This window comes from Ipomoea nil, unplaced genomic scaffold, assembly GCF_001879475.1.
Source record: "Ipomoea nil cultivar Tokyo-kokei standard unplaced genomic scaffold, Asagao_1.1 scaffold3377, whole genome shotgun sequence".
NCBI classification, from domain to species: domain Eukaryota; kingdom Viridiplantae; phylum Streptophyta; class Magnoliopsida; order Solanales; family Convolvulaceae; genus Ipomoea; species Ipomoea nil.
The window spans coordinates 1,741,608-1,761,870 of record NW_017619805.1 but is presented as its reverse complement, the minus strand read 5'-3'; the positions used below and the strand labels follow the sequence as shown (position 1 = coordinate 1,761,870).

At 40.3% G+C, this 20,263-nt stretch overlaps 1 protein-coding gene across 1 annotated transcript; it reads right to left on the bottom strand.

The window, feature by feature from the left end:
* Positions 1-3,406: 3,406 nt before the first annotated feature.
* On the bottom strand, positions 3,407-4,783 carry LOC109170899. The gene has a single exon (XM_019320037.1). The coding sequence runs from the start codon at positions 4,781-4,783 to the stop codon at positions 3,407-3,409; it is 1,377 nt and encodes a 458-aa protein (XP_019175582.1).
* Positions 4,784-20,263: the final 15,480 nt, after the last annotated feature.

Below are 20,263 nucleotides of genomic sequence, written 5' to 3'. Positions count from 1 at the left end.
GAACTATATGTTCATAATTTGATAACTATACAGTTTAAAAATGATAAATTTACAGTACATAAATTATGAATTTACAGTACATATATTATAAATCTACAATATAGAAATTATGAATCTACTGTATTTAAATTATGAATCTACGATTTAGAAATTATAAATCTAAAATATACATTTTATGAATCTACAGTATAGAAATTATGAATCTACAATATAAAAATTATGAATATAGAATCATGCCCACCTTGTGCTCACAGCATAATGTTTTTAGAATCCACTTGAGAATTAAATCTGTCTAAATCTATTTTAAGTCTAAGTTTATAAAAAGGAATAAGACAAAGAAAATGGTACTAAATTGGATAACACCTTTCACTCTTGTCATCCATAGCCCATTGCAGCCCCCTTTTCTTCTACTTTTGTGCTTCATCTCATTAACCAAGAAAAGGCCACTATTAATTAATGGCTTCCAAGAACTGCAATCATATACATGTAACTAGTTTTTTCATGCCACCATTGCGCAAATAGGATAATGCCCAATAATTATTTTTAAATAAGTAATTTAAAGTATATCAATTCTTCCAAAAGGCTGAATCCCAACCCTAAGGGCCCCCTACACCCCGGCCCGACAGAGCATTTGGGAGATTTAAAGTATATCAATGCAAGATATATGAGGTGTTCATGCATAGGTAATTGAATGTTGGATTTGTTTATTTAAATTACTAATTCAAAGTATATAAATGCAAGATAATATATGAGATATGAATTATAATTTATAATTGTCACTAAAATAAATGTTTACAAGTTTGTAATAATGCAGTCTAAATACTTAGTCTAAAAACGATAGTCTAAATAATTACTACTTTTGATTTAAATTTCTCTAAATCTTCTTAATTCTCTTTTGAGTAGCATTGTTACTTTCTTCATCTTCAGTACTTGTTATCTTTTTTATTAGTAGTGTGTCATGTGCAATTGGATTACTAGTGGTAGCATAGAGGGCATCGTTATGCAATGAGATTATGGTGTAGGAAGTTTTAGATTTGCCTTGCTGTATATATGATTGAGATCTTAGTTATACTATGAACTCTTTATCTTGCAAGGGCCTGTTGATATTTGGCAATGATAGTTTTTTTCCCCTACATGTTTCATGTGTTGTGAGATGTGTGTCGTAGATTATGAAAGTATTGAACAAAATATTAATATGAGAAAATTACACTTTTGGTCATGTTACTATAGGGGTCTTGTTAATTTCAGTACTTGACTTTAAAAACTAACAATTTAGTCCCGTAACTATGCAATTTTTAAAACATTTGGTGCTCCTGGCCAAATCACCGGCGAAGTTTTGCCGGAAAAATGTAACCCATGTTAAATTAAATATAAGTGGGGGCAAAATGGTCAATTTAACTTTAAAAGGGCAAAGTCATTGGAGACCACGAGTCCCCGCGTAACGCGGCGTGTCGACTGTAGAGCCTCTCCGAGCTCTCCAACACTAATTTCTCGACAAAAACCTCGTCCGACAGTAGACGCGTCTGGGTGGAGACGAGGCCGAAACTCGACATCTTCCAGGCGCAGCTCACCACTGTGTCGTTGTAGGATTTAAAATTTTTAATTTAAAATTATTCAAAAAAATATATTTAATTTAAAATGAGTTACATTTTTTCGACGAAAATTTGTCGGTGATTTGGCAGGGAGGACCAAATGTGTTAAAATTGCATAGTTACGGGACTAAATTGTTAGTTTTAAAGTCAAGTACTTAAATTAACAAGACCTCTATAGTCACAAGACCAAAAGTGTAATTTTCTCTATTAATATTTATTATATTTGTATAAACATACTTGATAAATAAATATATAACATATTTTGTATTATAGCTTTGATATTTTTTAAAACAAAAGGGAGGGGGGCCCCCAAAGGGTAGGCTAAGCTACAAAATCTCTGCGCGACTAGGGCGCCTTCAAAGTGTCATCGGTGATGAGATCTTCCACACTGGGGGTGGGGGGGGGGGGGGGCATGAGCGAATGTCACTCCAAGACTCTGTAATTTTGCATTTCCTCAGTTTAAGATTATTATTAGAGATAATCGACTGATGTACTAGACTGACTGATTCAGAGACGTGAATTGTCAGCCATTCAAATAGAACGCAGATTAGTTTAGAGAGAAAAACTAAAGCAGAAAATAAATCAACACATACGATGTTTACCCAGTTCGATATAGTGTGTATCTACATCTGGGGGACGATCACCGAGGCGTCCAATCCACTAACTCATAATCCAATGTACAAAGATAGAGAAACAACAATCTCACCCAAGTGCCACACACAAGGTATGTACCCAGTCTACAAAGGTTTAGTGGATTGTTGAAGTCGGAGAGCCACGCATGCAAAAGTCCAATGAAATCCCTTCAATTGGAGAGCTAACTCTGATGCAGTCCGCTTCAATGACGCAGTCCCACGTTGTTCCCACAACTGAGTGATCTTTGCGTCCTTTCGATTAAGCAACTTTAATCCTTCTCAAGTTCTTCATCATAATCACCAAGAACTTAATACCTTGAGAAGAGACATGATAATCAAAGATGTGTGTTCCTGTATAGCATTGAGTGTTTTTGTCTTCTTAAAAACGTAACCCTAATTCTTGGAAGGAACACTCTCCAAAAATATCTTTGATTGTAGATGGTAGGACGTATTTTGTGAAGAATGAAATCTTTCAGATTCGGTCCATACCTTCCAAGCTGATCCGCTGATATTCTTTCCAAAACTGTCTTCACAAACCGCGTTCAGCATTTTGGAAACATCTCCCTTTAACAGATCTTCAGTGGTATAACGTCTGTTGATAACACTGATCAATCAGTCTTCTATAAGAGTAAACAGACACCAAGCTAAACCCTATCTTAATTTACCATAATAATGTTGCCAATTATATGTTGGAGTTTTGAACAAATTAAAACACTAACAAACTCCCCCTTTGGATATCATTTGGCAAAACAACTCGACTAAGAAACGAACATTTAGCTAAAGATATAGAAGATTAACAACTATCGCATAAAGTGAGTAATGTCTGAAATACAACCCATAAAAACATCAGCACACAAGCCGTGCTGGATAAAAACAAGTAACAGGGAAATTCTTCACAAAACATAAGGCGGCCATCACAAAAAAAACACGCCCAGACAGGGCCAGAAGATACGAACAACACAAAAACTCCCCCTAAGTATAGGCACTACCCCTTTTTGCCAAAAGAAAGACAAAGGACACATTAAGCATTTGAGGGACCTTCACTTTCAGACTTCATATGCTCAGCAGCAGCAGACTCAGTCAAGCTCAATCGAAGCAAAACAGTCGCAAGTTCAGTACGGGCAGCATTGAGCTGATTCGTGATAATGTCATTCACAATCTCTAGCTTAGACACTCGAGCCTTCACCCGTAGGGAAGCTGCACATCTTTAGCATGTGGCGAATCCTCAACAGTAGTGTTAGCTTCAGAGGATGGAGGAGCATTAACTGGCGTAACATCCCGGATATGTTTGCCGATCAATAGTCGCGGATCAACAGTATACAACAGAGACAGAGTAATAATCTCACTTTGCATTGGTACCAGGCCCTGTGACGTCAGAACTCCAAAGATGAGATTAGGATAAGGAAGTCTTACCTTCTGTTCCCTTGGATGAATTAGGGTGATAATATGATAGAAGATCCATTTTCCCAGATCAATTGACATCTTGGTGCCGATTATGAACAGAAGAGCAGCCAGTTGCTTCCCAACAGTATGAAAGTGTGCAGAAGGGAGCCAATTGTGCAGTGCAATGCGGTGCAGGATAACATACTTGGAGGTAAACACCGAGCTTGACAAGGTGTCAGGATCTCCTGTAGGCCAAGCTGAAGTCTGACCACCAGTGAGAGTCTTTGCAACCAAATCCCAATCTATAATTTCTTCTTCTTCGACTGCCTTCAAATCATAGTAGTCATTAATCATGTCTGGGCCGAACACATACCACTGCCCTCTAATGAAAATCTGCTGGCACCGCGTCCCAGTAAAGTTCTCAATTTCTTCATTCAGATTGCAGTAAAACTCATAGGTCAACAGCTTCGAGTAAAGACGAATGGATGTTACAGTCTTCAGTAGGCCAACCTCACTCAGCAGGGGTAAAATATCACAAACAGAATTCAATTGATTCTCATCAACTGATCTCTGAACAATAAGCTCTCGTCTCACCATTGTAGACCACTTGCCTTGAGCTGGTGCAGAAACAAATTGTGGCTTGTAAATGGAGGTGTCAGGACTGTCAGAAGCAGTTTGTACATCGGGAGTGACACTCCTTCCTCTTGACCTTGTTGTAGCTTTCATTTTTCTGGTAGTAGTGGTTGAAACAGTTGCAGAAGCCTTATTCTTGACTGACGATCTCAAGGTTTTAAACACTTGCTGGACTGGTGGGTCACTTTCACCCTTCATTGACTCAGCTGATCTTCGTCTTTTATCTGGTTGAACAGATTCAATATTATCATCACCAGTTTCCACAGCCACTTTTTCTGGGACACCTTTGCGTTTGGACTTTCTCGTTTCTCTAGCAGGAGAATGTTCAGTGGGACTCGGAGAAACAGAGTTGCTTGTCTCAGACACAGGAGCAGATGAAGGTGCAAGAAGTTTGGAAAATTCTATAATTCTAAAGGTAGTGGGTAAAGGGTAGAGGGTAGAGGGTAAACCCGCAAAGTGTTGAATATGATCAAAACTTTCAGCCAAGGTAGTGGATGTATAGACAGGAACACCATCAATTGAATTAGAAGGAAGAGTGCTCATAGATAGTTCTGCGGTAATCTTAGTAGATAACTTGCGTGAGACATCCACTGGTCAATCCTCCACAGTGGGCTTTTCAACAGCAGACACATGACCAACAGAAAGAGCAGATCGCTCAGCATCAGCAGAGTAAACAACCAAACTCAAATTATCTACCTTATCAGATTTCTAAACTTTTTCCTCCGACTCACTGTCAAGAACATTTTTTGCAGACTCAAATTTTTCAGAAGATAACTGGCGTGGATCATCAGACATAGAAGACTTAGCAGACAGTAGCGTATTTTCATTATCAGATTTTACAACAGGTAGAGCAGACTCAACATCATTAGAAAGTAACTCAGAAGGCTTATCAAGAGAAATCTCAATAGGAGTTTCAGAAGTATTGGACCTGTTTCGCAGAATCTCAAGACGATGTTTGACTTCTTCCTGTGCAGCTTGAAGGTAGAGAGGGCGAGCTTCTGCCATTCGACGCGAGACTTCTTCCAATTCCAGAGCTCTTTGGGTAAAATATTGGAGGAAAGCCCCAGCTCGGTTTCCATCTTCAGGTTCATCAATGGAGCCATGACTAACATCATCACTTGCTTCTGAAGCCAGCATCAAAAGATAGCTTGTATCATTATCTGACCAGTCCGCATAAAACTCAGGGTAGTCTGAAATCACCGTGACTATGATCTCATCGCGGAGAGCAGAGTCCAGTTTCAACTTCTTCTGCATTGTGAGTTGGAGGAGAGTTTTCACATGCTTCGTTGCATTTTCTGGTGTGTGGCTTTTCCTTCCCAACTTGATAATGATATTCCTTACTGCATCGGCCATATTTGTGAGATTTGGGGAAGAGAAAGGAAAAACCCTATGTAGAGAACCAGTAGAGGATTAACAGAGAACAGAGTAGTGTTTAGGACGCTTCTTCCACTAATATTGACCCGATGAAATATATAATCCCAAGGGTGATGAACACTATTCAATGCAGCTGTCAGAATGCATGCAGCTGCGATGTGATTGACGCAACGGTATAGCTCCTTTTCAGGGATAAAACGGAAGATTTGAAATTTGAATGAGGCAATTTAATTTTGGTAATCAAGGTTAAGATATTATCTTAACAAAAACAGAAGAGAGATTAAAAAGGAAGTCAAGGATGTAATTTTGACCCGAGATTGAGAACATCATACACTCTCCTTCTGTGTTACCGTTCTGCCTTACTAATCATTCCTGCAGATCCCCAGAGCAGATCTGAGAATCTCAAACCGATTTGCGTCTAGAGGCTTAGTCAGTATGTCAGCCAATTGCTTGTCTGTTTGAATATATTCCAACTCTATCTCCTTTGATTCTACCAAATCTCCGATATAGTGATGCCTTATATCAATATGCTTAGTCCTGGAATGTTGAACTGGATTCTTTGAAATGTTTATTACATTGACATTGTCACAGTAAAGTGTCATATTCCTTTGAGTGAGACCATAATCTAGAAGCATTTGCTTCATCCAGACCAGTTGGGTGCAACATCCTCCAGCTGCTATGTATTCTGCCTTAGCTGTACTTAGAGAGATTGAATTCTGTTTCTTGCTTAGCCATGATACTAAATTCTTACCATATACCATATTGAATTATACCCTTGATATATTTCATGATCCATTTAGCAGCTATCAAATGGGACTCTTTGGGATCAGATTGATATCTTACACACATCCCAACACTGAACATTATGTCTGGTCGACTGGCGGTTAGATAGAGCAGATGTAACACCCCGTGTTACGGCCTTTAAATCCCGAATTAATTAATTATTTAATTAATTTCATTAATAATAATTAAAAAGGATTTAATTTGATTAGAAATTCCTTTAATTAATTAATGTGGTCCACCACAGATCGTGGACCCTTGCCTAAACTAGAGTCATAAGCTTATTAGAAATAAAGAAAGTTAACATTTTACTAATCAGATCCTAATTAGGAATCCTAGGCCTACACATCTATTAGGAATAAATAAAGTATACCTTTACTATTCAGATTATGGTTAGAATTCTCTTTAATTAATATGGTCCACCATGGACCATGGACCCTTATCCCTAAAACAAGTCCTTAGTCTTATAAGAAATAGAATTAGTAAACCCATACCATTCAAACCCTAATTAGGACTCCTATATATATATATATATATATATATATATATATATATATATATATATATATATATATATATATATATATATATATATATATATATATATATATAAGGACATAGGAGGCACCTAGAAGTCACACCACAATAGATATCGCCACACCAGAATTCCCAAGGGACTCCCCACCACCAAGCCTAGGGAGATCAAAACGGATGGAAATCTTAGGGAAGAACCTTAATAGCCAAGGAATGATTAATTAAGGCTAAGAGGTAACCCATGTCTTAACAAAACCTATTTTCTTTGCTATAATTTCCATCTTTGGCTTCTTCTCTATACTCGTGTCATGATAAATCGTTTGAGATATTGATGATATGATCTTGATGATTGGTGAGATGAATTTATGTGTGATCTTGATGATGATAAGAGGTTCTTGATGATTATGCGATGTTCTTGATAAATCTTGATGTTCTTGATGTTAAAAGATGAACTATATATGATTAGAGCCCTAGGATGAATCGTGAAACTCATATTGTGATATTCTTGATATATTTGGGTGGAAATTCACATGCTCGGGTGTTGATTATGCTTAGAAGTCATGATAGGATATGTGCTATATGATTCTTGCTTTTGATCCGTTAATTGTCTACGTGGTATCATCAATTACGTTTAAAAGTGTCTAAGCATGGTTTCGGGTTCCACAAAGGATCCCGGGACATTTATTTTGATAAAGAGTGAGTGGGGGGTAGGTGGGGGTAGGGGGACCCGCCACCTACCCGCTACCCGAAAGTGACGCCGCCGGCAGCGGGCAGACGACTGCCTGCCGGGCACCCGCTGCCCGGAGGTTTGTCTCCGGCGGGCAGCCGGCGGGTGATCCTCCACCCACCAGCTACCCGCTGGAACTTGCCCAACTTGGGACTTCGGCTTCCCCGTTTGATGTTTCCCCGACCCTCGTGGTGTCCCAACGGACGCCGTTTATCATGCCTAAGTCTAGTTTGATATTTCGGGTACCGTTCGTAGGATAAATGAGTCTTATATATATCGCATGCTAGTTGAATTGGTATCCCGTTGGCCTAGGTGAAAGAAGTATGAACCCCTTAGAATTATTCCTAGTATGTGGATGACCACGCATAGGTTTCATTATACGTTTTCTCCCCTTTCCCAATGTGTTAATATGGGTTGCATGTGCTAGCTATGTGTTATGTGTGCATGATACCCCAATTTGGTTGCGATCAAATTGGTTATTCCTGAGCTGCGGTTCAGAAGCTGGCTGCGGTCAGAATTACACTCTCGGGCTGCGGTCCACCGTTTGGTTGCGATCAAACGTTTTACATGAGCTGCGGTTCATATTCCTGGCTGCGGTCAGATGATCACTCTTGGGCTGCGGTCCACTGTTTGGTTGCGATCAAACATTATGATGAGCTGCGGTTCATCAGTCGGTTGCGATCGACCCCTTCGTGTAGCGATACGAGGCAGGGTGCTGCGGGGCCGTGTTAGAGCTATATGCGCTGACCCTCATGTATGGGCATGCGATTGGTCTTGTGGCGCCACCAAAGTGTGCTTGTGTGATGAGATGAATGATGATATAAATGAGATAAAGTGAATTTGTGACCGTAGGATATATGCTAGTATCTTTATATGCTTGGTTATAACTGTTGAATGTGCTTATCCCTACCTGTCGAGTCTATTCCGGTTTTGAAACTAGAGTTTCCTAGGATATATCTTCCTGCTTCAAAATGGCTTTTCTTATATATATATATATATATATATATATATATATATATATATATATATATATATATATATATATATATATATATACTTATACGGTATTTCAATGCGTTAGAGTGGGTTACCAGGATTATTCGCTGAACAGATATATTTGGCTTTCAGGCACAGACGTTTAGCTCCGGAGCGCGCAAGAGGACCCAAGGCTTAGATAGATAGTTTCTTATTCGGCCTGCGTGCCATAATGATGTAATGATGTTGTTTAAGGATAATTAGATAGTTTAGCCTGTGCATCTGAGTTCTCCAGCTCAGATGTGGCATAACACCCCATATTCTTATGTTTAGTACTGCTCTGCTTGGGATTTAATGAGAATTTACCTTTATTATATAAGTTTTAAAAGTCTTGAAAATCTGGGGTGTTACAGTTGGTATCAGAGCCTAAGTTTGACCCTAGGATAAGACTCTTAAGACCAGACTTTAGAACATTAGGCTTGAACTCTAGGTATTTAGGAACATAGGATTCAGGAATCTTAGGACGCGCGGTGAGATTGTGAACCAACCTATCATCACATAACCACCCCTCACTTTACCCCACATTAATTGAAAGAATTTCCCCCTTCGCTTATCACATCAAGGTAAGGGTACAATACACTGACTCTCCATTCCACATACTGGCCCTAGGAATTTGTTATGTCCTTGCATGCTTCTACCTACTTTGTTGCTTATCACTCTTTGATTATCATACTTGTTTATTTGCTTAAGCATATATGTTCCTAATTGATTTTAGACCATGTTAGGAACTGCATATTATTGCTTAACTATTTGATCAAACATGCGTTATTCGGATATCTGTTACTTGATAAAGTATTTTGGAACTTGCAATTAGTAATTTTATTCAACTTATGAGGGCTCACTTGTCCTAATCATAATTGACCAATATAGTTAACTCACTAAATAGCCCGATAAGTACTTACATAAGGAAACTTTGGGGAACAAGCTTTAATTAAGAAGGGAAAGAATGGGGCGCGGGATCCTTATGATATTTAATTGAAATCTCCCATATTCCTTATTAATAAATGTGATCCCTTGAGTTTTTCCATGTATTCAAACCCCTTTCGTTGTTCACATAAGTATGGAATTCCTTGAACTTAAAATTGTGCATTCTCGGGACTTTTTCCAAAGTGATTCCTCCTTCATAGTCACGTTCCAGTGGGGCCTTGGCAGGAGGTCAACCACCCACCACGTGCCCACTGCCACATCCCAGTGGGGACTTGACAGGCGGTCAACCGCCCACCTCGCGCCCACTGGTCCGGTATGTTTTCACAACTTATCGTTTTTATTGATCCATTATGCCTTTGTGTGTCTCCCTTGATACTTCCTATGTGTTTAACATATAGATAACAATCTAATGCTTGAACATGAAAGTCGAATTACCTTCCTAATTAATTTGTTTATATGTTACATAGAAATTATAGAGACCAATTCTATTTCTAGAAATCTAAAACCTTGAATACCTTTGCGTATTAAGTTTCGACCCTGTAACACCCCAGATTTTCAGGATATTTAAAACTTATAAAATAAAGGTGAAATCTCATTAAATCCCAAAACATAACACAAGAGTATGGGGTGCTATGCCACACCTGAGCTAGAGAACTCAGGTGCACAGGCTAACTAACTAATATCCTCAAATAGTATCAATACTAAATCATGGCACGCAGGCCGAAGGGGGAAAACTATCTAAGCTACGTCCAAGCTTCTAGCGCGCTCCAGTGATCTACTCGTCTGTGCCTGAAAGCCAAATATATCTGTTCAGCGAGAGATGCTGGTAACCCACTCCAACGCGTTGAAATACAATACATATAGATATATATAGATATACGAAAACCATTTTGAAGCATGAAGATGTATCCTACGAGACTCTGGCTTTTAAAACCGAGAATGACTCGACAGATAAGGCTAGACACAAGCAACAGTTATAACAAGCGTATACAACAGGCAAGACAGATACAGCTGAGCACAATTAATAATCATAACCCAACATAAACAATCCCCAGCATAAATCCCATAGTCACATCCCCCAATATACTCATAAACACAACTCATCCATATCTCATCACATAGCACACTTTGTTGGCACTACAGGACCAATCGCATGCCCATACATGAGGGTCAGCGCATATAGCTCTGACACGGCCCCGCAGCACCCTGCCCCGTCTCACATTACGGAGGAGCCGATCGCAACCGGCTAATGAAACGCAGTTCTATATAATATTTATATACCTGACCGGTCTCTACCAGCCTGGTTAACAGTTGGGATGGTTCTCAACCCATTCAACTGCCCGTATAGTGGACCTTTGTCCTATATAGTATTTATATACCTGACCGGTCTTTACCAGCCTGGTTAACAGCCGGTATGGTTCTCAGCCCATCCGACTGCCCGTATAGTGGAACTTAGTCCTATATAATATTTATATACTTGACCGGTCTCTACCAGCCTGGTTAACAGCCGGTATGGTTCTCAGCCCACCCGACTGCCCGTATAGCCCGATTGATCTTAACCAATTCGGGGTTACATGCACACATAACACAAAGCAAGCACATGCAACCCCTATTAACACATTGGGAAGGGGGAGAAAACCTATGCGTGATCCTTCACATACTAAGAATAGTCCTAAGGGGTTCATACTCCTTTCACCTAGGTCAGTGGGATACCAATTCAACTAGCATGCAATATATAAGACTCATACAACCTACGAACGGTACCCGAAACATCAAACTAGACATAGGCACGATAGACGGAGTCCGTTGGGACACCACGGGGGTCGGGGAAACATCAAACGGGGAAGTCGGCGGTCCCAAGTGTGGGAATTTCCAGCGGATAGCCGGTGGGTGGGGGGTTCACCCGCCGGCGTTACTGTTCCGGGCAGCGGGTGCCCGGCGGGCAGCTGCCCGCCCGCAGGCTGCCCGCTGCCGGAACTGCCCCTCTTTGACCGTGGGTAGGTGGCGGGTCCCCTACCCCCCACTGACTCATTAACACCAAAAACGCCCCGGGAACCTTCGTGGAACCCGAGACCATGCTTAGACACTTTCAAACGACACATAACCTATCATGCTTTTCTAGACATAATAAACACCCAATCATGCGAAATCCCACCCAATATACCAAGAATAATACCATACGAATTCCACGATATAACCTAGGGTTCTAATTATTTTTAATCCAACAAGAATACGATTCGTCTTCTAATTACAAGATTCGGTAAGAATATCACATAAGCATCAAGAACGCCAACAAGAACATCAACCTCGGGTTCTAATTACTTTTATATCAACAAGAATACGGTTCGTCTTCTAATTACAAGATTCGGTACAAATAACACATAAGCATCAAGAACGCCATACAATTATCAAGAGCACCATATAATCATCAAGAACTCCACATAATCGTTAAGAACACCATAGTTATCAAGAATCTCCTGATGTCAAGATCACCCATGGAATTATCCCATCAATAATCAATAATAACATCACAAATCATCAATACAGTATAATATGGGGAAAACCTACGGGGGAAATCATAACTATGAAAATAGGTTTTGTTGAGACATGGGTTACCTCTTAGCCTTAATTAATTCCTTGGCTATGAAGGGTCTTTCTTTAAGCTTTCTTGCTTTCTTGATTTCTTCTAAGGGAATTCTTGGAGCTCTTTGGGTGGTGAGACGTTTTATTGTGGTGGGGGGTTCTAGGTGCCTCTTAAGTCCCCTATTTATATATTTAGGAGTCCTAGTTAGGAACTAATATTATGGGCTTGCTAATTCTATTCCTTTTGGGACTAAGGATTGGGTTTAGGGATAAGGGTCCATGGTCCATAGTGGACCATATTAATTAATTAAAGAGAATCCTAATCATAATCTGAATAGTAAAAGGCCTACTCCCTTTATTCCTAATAGGCCTAAGACTCTCATTTAGGCAAGGGTCCACGGTTCATGGTGGACCACATTAATTAATTAAAGGGAAACCTAACCGAATTAAATCATATTTAATTATTATTAACGGGATTAATTAAATAATTAATCCGGGATTGAAGGCCGTAACACGGGGTGTTACACTCTCCCCCCCTTACGAGAAGCTTCGTCCCCGAAGCTTAGAAATCATTGCGGGGGTAATGAGTCAAAGGTAGTACGGTGATCCTATAGAGAAAGTATTCTGCGGGGAAACTGTATAATTGTATGTTTATGTGTGCTGGGTTTTTGGGAACGATTAGGTTTAAAGGGTTAAGAGAGTGGGTTTCAAACCTAAGGACAAAGTGAATTTAGGAATTAGGATCAATGTTTTCAAGGTTGCAACTTAGGGTGTGAGGTTGCCACCTTGTATGGAATCGTTAAAATAGGGAATCAAGAATGTGGTTTGAAGGGTAGAAAGGGTTTTGAAATAAGGAGGGGGGCCGATTTCCCGAGGGAGGGAAAGGAATTCGGCTAGGATGGGTTAAGGGTTCTCGATTTTAAGTGACTATTCTGGTTTGATGCTTTGATCCCGACGTATTGACGAACTGATGATCCTTCTTCCTTGGTGTTGGCACTTGCTTGACCTTAAGATCCTTGTTAGACCTTGCTTCCCAGGCTAAAGTTTCATCCTTCTCTCCTATCTTGAGGGAATCTCCCGTGATGATTTAACACTTACTTCGTTAATGCGTCCAAGGTCTTGACCAAGTTTGGTCAACCAAGCCGATCTCTTAGGGCGCACTTCCCAAATTCTTCCCAAAGTCTCTTGGGAGTCGATAAGCTTTGGGTTGACTTTTTCTTATTGAATTTCATCTCTTCTTTAGTGAGTGAAATTCTTAGTAAGACTTCATGTCTTCTCCGAGGTTCGGCTTGTTGTGCCCCTTTGTGTTACTTTTAATGATGAAGGTGTCCTTGCATGCTCTTTTTCTTCTTGAAGCACAGTTGGTTACCTAATCTCGTTGTGGAATGACTCGGTGAGTTTACGAGTCATCTCATTTCCTTGTGGGTCCTTAATGACCCTTGAGATCTTGGCACAAATGTGCTCTTTACTTTTTGCCTAGCACCACGGGCTACGTCGTTCTTGATTCCATACAACTTGTAAGGAGTCCTCTGATTTGCTTGAACAATATCCATGGTTTGGAGGAGTCCCGATCCATCCTTAGCATTTTGACTTTTAAGGCCTTTGTGAGTCCTTAGCACGAGTTCCCAACTCGTCTCCTTGGTCTGCACAATCCTTTATGCCAATCATCCCTAGTCGGTTGCATCGTAGAATCCAACTTCAACTCCACGTGTAATGCAATTGGTTGTGCTTTTCCGACGGTGTCTTGCGTGTCAAGGTCTTTTACCGATGACACCATGTTTGGGTGACCCATGGTTCCTTACCCAAGACTCGCGTTCATCAATCGAGGCACACAAGTGCGCCACGAATCAATAAAACGAGGGGTTAAGAAATCAGCACATTGTACCAGTGGGCGCGAGGTGGGCGGTCGTCCGCCTGCCAAGCTCCTGTCAAGGACCCGTCAAGGTCCTGCCAAGGTCCCGTCCAGGACCCGTTAGGGTCCCATCAAGGTCCCGTTGGGGACCCGCGGGAAGGTGACTAGGAAGAGTGAATTTCTTCGGCAAAAATCCCAAGAATGCACCGATTCAAGTCCCGACAAGCCCCATGCCCATGTGCACAATAAAAAGGTACTTGAATACATAGGATGACCCATCGTATAGTTTTATTGATCCTTAAGTACGAGTTATAGATGAGTCAAGACTCTCGCATGTTCTTTCCGTTCAGTAGGTCGGGTCCGGTTTCCAATTAGCAACCTCGTCACCTTCACCGGGAAGTTGGTTATAAGCCAACTTTGTCTTTTCCTTGCTTGATTGATGACAAGCCTTCTTGTTTTATTTTTTTTATTTTTTTTATTTTTTTTCTTGGAGTTCGGCTTGTCGCTCGTTCTTTGTTCAATCCTTTGGTGACCAAGTGCTTGGTGATGCGTTTCTCTTCCTTGGAATGCATTTGATTGACTGCCCTTTGATGTCGCATGGTGTTTTGGCGATTTGTGTGTTACATGTACTTCTTACGGTGCCTTAAAACCATCAAGGTCCTTGTTCCAAGGTAAGGCCCTTATTGCCGAGAGGCTCTAGTTGTATGATACTTTCTATGCGTCTGTGTAAGTCTTGCATTGCACTCCGTATAGGTAATGCCTCCAAATTTTCAGTGTGAATACGATGGCGGCTAGCTCGAGGTTGTGGGTGGGGCATTCTCTTCGTGGTTTTGAGTTGCCTAGATGTGTATGCTATTGCCTTGCCTTTTTGCATTAGCACGCACCCCAACCCCGTTTTGGACGCGTCACTGAAGACCTCGAACCCTTCCACCCTGGAGGGGATGGCTAGTACGGGTGCTGTGGTTAACTTATCCTTCAATTCCTGAAAGGCTGCGACGCAGTTGTCGTCGCATCGGAAAGGGGTCTCCTTTTTCATGAGTTTAATGAGAGGTTGGGCTATCTTGGTAAAGTCGGGTACAAACCTCCTGTAGTAGCCAGCCAAGCCCAGGAAGCTTCGGACCTCTGAAAGTGAGTTCGGTGTGGAACATTCCTTAACGACCTGGGCTTTGGTGGGGTCCACCTTAATTCCTTCTTTGGTTATTACGTGGCCCAGGAAGGTCACGCTGTCTATCCAGAATTCGCATTTGGAGAACTTAGCATATAGCAGGTGCTCTCTTAGAGTTTGTAAGGTTATGCGGAGGTTCCTTTCATGTCCTTCCTTGTTTCGGGAGTAGCCTAGGATGTCGTCAATGAATACAATGACGAAGTCATCCAGGTGGGGTCGGAATACTCGGTTCATGAGGTCCATGAGTATGGCGGGTGCGGGGTGGAGTCGTCCGTATAGTCGTGCCCCTAGGTACTCTTAGTTGAACCCCTGGTTGTTGCCCATAAGTTCTTTGTGGACCTATCAAAGATCAACCTCGTGTCTTGAAGTAGAACGAGGCTATCTCTACGTGGCGTTTCTCTGGGCATTCTCCTAACCCGAGGATTTTGTTGAAGGTTCGGATTCATTCTTTGAGGAGTGTGGGATCCTTGACTGTCTTCTTATTGGCGCCATGCTGCTGGTTTTCAGGGTCAATATTTATTGTAATGATGAGTCAGTGTGCTGCACCCTTACCTTGGTGTGGTAAGCGTAGGGGGAGTTCTTTTAGAGAGGGATAAAGTGATGGGAGGTTATGTGTAGGTTTCACAATCTCACCGCACGTCCTAAGATTCCTGAATCCTATGTTCCTTAATATCTAGAGTTCAAGCCTAATGTCCTAAAGTCCGGTCTTAAGAGTCTTATCCTAGGGTCAAACCTGGCTCTGATACCAACTGTAACACCCCAGATTTTCAGGATATTTAAAACTTATAAAATAAAGGTGAAATCTCATTAAATCCCAAAACATAACACAAGAGTATGGGGTGCTATGCCACACCTGAGCTAGAGAACTCAGGTGCACAGGCTAACTAACTAATATCCTCAAATAGTATCAATACTAAATCATGGCACGCAGGCCGAAGGGAAAAAACTATCTAAGCTACGTCCAAGCTTCTAGCGCGCTCCAGTGATCTACTTGTCTGTGCCTGAAAGCCAAATATATCTGTTCAGCGAGAGATGCTGGTAACCCACTCCAACGCGTTGAAATACAATACATATAGATATATATAGATATACGAAAACCATTTTGAAGCATGAAGATGTATCCTACAAGACTCTGGCTTTTAAAACCGGGAATGACTCGACAGATAAGGCTAGACACAAGCAACAGTTATAACAAGCGTATACAACAGGCAAGACAGATACAGCTGAGCACAATTAATAATCATAACCCAACATAAACAATCCCCAGCATAAATCCCATAGTCACATCCCCCAATATACTCATAAACACAACTCATCCATATCTCATCACATAGCACACTTTGTTGGCGCCACAGGACCAATCGCATGCCCATACATGAGGGTCAGCGCATATAGCTCTGACACGGCCCCGCAGCACCCTGCCCCGTCTCACATTTCGGAGGAGCCGATCGCAACCGGCTAATGAACCGCAGTTCTATATAATATTTATATACCTGACCGGTCTCTACCAGCCTGGTTAACAGTTGGGATGGTTCTCAACCCATTCAACTGCCCGTATAGTGGACCTTTGTCCTATATAGTATTTATATACCTGACCGGTCTTTACCAGCCTGGTTAACAGCCGGTATGGTTCTCAGCCCATCCGACTGCCCGTATAGTGGAACTTAGTCCTATATAATATTTATATACCTGACCGGTCTCTACCAGCCTGGTTAACAGCCGGTATGGTTCTCAGCCCACCCGACTGCCCGTATAGCCCGATTGATCTTAACCAATTCAGGGTTACATGCACACATAACACATAGCAAGCACATGCAACCCATATTAACACATTGGGAAGGGGGAGAAAACGTATAACAAAACCTATGCGTGATCCTTCACATACTAAGAATAGTCCTAAGGGGTTCATACTCCTTTCACCTGGGTCAGTGGGATACCAATTCAACTAGCATGCAATATATAAGACTCATACAACCTACGAACGGTACACGAAACATCAAACTAGACATAGGCATGATAGACGGAGTCCGTTGGGACACCACGGGGGTCGGGGAAACATCAAACGGGGAAGTCGGGGTCCCAAGTGTGGGAATTTCCAGCGGGTAGCCGGTGGGTGGGGGGTTCACCCGCCGGCTGCCCGCCGGCGTTACTGTTCCGGGCAGCAGGTGCCCGGCGGGCAGCTGCCCGCTGCCGGAACTGCCCCTCTTTGACCGTGGGTAGGTGGCGGGTCCCCTACCCCCACCTACCCCCCATTGACTCATTAACACCAAAAACGCCCCTCGAACCTTCGTGGAACCCGAGACCATGCTTAGACAGTTTCAAACGCAATTGATAACACACGTAGACAATTTAACGGATCAAAATCAAGAATCAAACGGCACATAACCTATCATGCTTTTCTAGACATAATAAACACCCAAGCATGCGAAATCCCACCCAATATACAAAGAATAATACCATACGAATTCCACGATATAACCTAGGGTTCTAATTATTTTTAATCCAACAAGAATACGATTCGTCTTCTAATTACTAGATTCGGTAAGAATATCACATAAGCATCAAGAACGCCAACAAGAACATCAACCTAGGGTTCTAATTACTTTTATATCAACAAGAATACGGTTCGTTTTCTAATTACAAGATTCGGTACAAATAACACATACGCATCAAGAACGCCATACAATTATCAAGAGCACCATATAATCATCAAGAACTCCACATAATCGTTAAGAACACCATAGTTATCAAGAATCTCCTGATGTCAAGATCACCCATGGAATTATCCCATCAATCATCAATAATAACATCACAAATCATCAATACAGTATAATATGGGGAAAACCTACGGGGGAAATCATAACTATGAAAATAGGTTTTGTTGAGACATGGGTTACCTCTTAGCCTTAATTAATTCCTTGGCTATGAAGGGTCTTTCTTTAAGCTTTCTTGCTTTCTTGATTTCTTCTAAGGGAATTCTTGGAGCTCTTTGGGTGGTGAGACGTTTTATTGTGGTGGGGGGTTCTAGGTGCCTCTTAAGTCCCCTATTTATATATTTAGGAGTCCTAGTTAGGAACTAATATTATGGGCTTGCTAATTCTATTCCTTTTGGAACTAAGGATTGAGTTTAGGGATAAGGGTCCATGGTCCATAGTGGACCATATTAATTAATTAAAGAGAATCCTAATCATAATCTGAATAGTAAAAGGCCTACTCCCTTTATTCCTAATAGGCCTAAGACTCTCATTTAGGCAAGGGTCCACGGTTCATGGTGGACCACATTAATTAATTAAAGGGAAACCTAACCGAATTAAATCATATTTAATTATTATTAACGGGATTAATTAAATAACTAATCCGGGATTGAAGGCCGTAACACGGGGTGTTACAGACCCGAAAGTCAATATGAGTGAGACCGGTATAAACCTAAAACAAGAGGTCATCTAGAAATTATCCTTGCAAAAATATATTTCGTCCCCAAACTATCTTAAAACTATCCCTCTAGACTTTGGTCCATGTTGCATAATAGACCACAAGCTTCCAATACCTTGTTTAGAACCCTTTTACCACTAAGATAAGGACCCCCTACGCAAACATTTATACATAAATAGGTATACCACTACTATTCTAAATATATTCCCCTAAAACTTCTATTATATATATATATATATATATATACATTCCTAAAAGTATGTAGTAAATCCCCGTTTACATTCATATGCTACACTTACACCAAAATTATTATTATTATTATTATTATTATTATTATTATTATTATTATTATTATTATTATTATTATTATTATTATTATTATTGTTATTGTTATTATTGTTATTATTGTTATTGTTATTGTTATTGTTATTGTTATTATTATTATTATTATTATTATTATTATTATTATTATTATTATTATTACACCTTAACCCTAATCACCTTGCTTAATCATAAACCTTCCATAGCTGCGCCATATATATATATATAGTAAACTTATGAGCCTATAGAACATCCTCCCTTATTCATACGTATCCATATAAATTGTTACAGTCAGATTACATACAACAATATCCCTAGCCCAAACCACACACATGTACCCTAGCTACGATAATCTTATATACATCTATGGGTTTGCCCTTAGCGTATCCTAACCCTGAAATATCATTCCGTACAAATTACATCACTCTTATATATATACATACACATGTCCTGATATAACCATAAATTCTACTTTTCCCCCTCGCATGACCTCCCTGCTACCACTCCTACCTTCCATAAATAATTAAAAACTTTAGCCTCATCATTAGGTCATCAATTAATTTAGGAATTAAAAAACAAGGGTCTTCAACTCTAAAGTTGTTCAGATATTCTAGGCTTCTAGAGGTAAAAATTACTCCTACCTAAAACCTAATTACCACCGAGAGATAACTAATTTTCCTAAGTGCTTATGTGATTACATTCTGTCAAGATTTCTCAAGATAAAACCTTTAGTACTCGTGAACCTAGGCTATCTTACTCATACTTATTAAAGAATATTTGTATGCAAATTATAGGTGGAAACTTATATTTTTCATATGTGTTGCATGACAAATCACATAGCCCGCATGTTTATATCAAAACACACACTTACACACACTCATGTACATATACACGCATGCTAGACAAAAAGGGTATGTTATAAGGCATCCCACTATGCATATATACAATATTATTAATTATAAGCAATCTGCATATAAGTGCCAATACTTGTTATGTGATCACCCGCCGTTATCCATGGATTACAAAATAAAGATTCTAATTCTATTGTCTCCCCAGAATTTATTTACCCCATAAGAAGCGAGAGCCTTTCCTCCTAATTACTTACAATCTTTTCCTCCGAATCTAATTTTCGCTATTTGACTAATTATTATATGATTTATGACCTTCCTGAATTTTCATGACAAAAGTTTGGTTATGCCACGATATTAAGTACATGAATTTAATTGTTAATCATGCACTAGACTAACATGTGAAATAATACATATGTGTGCTTCATGATTTCCATGGACTAGT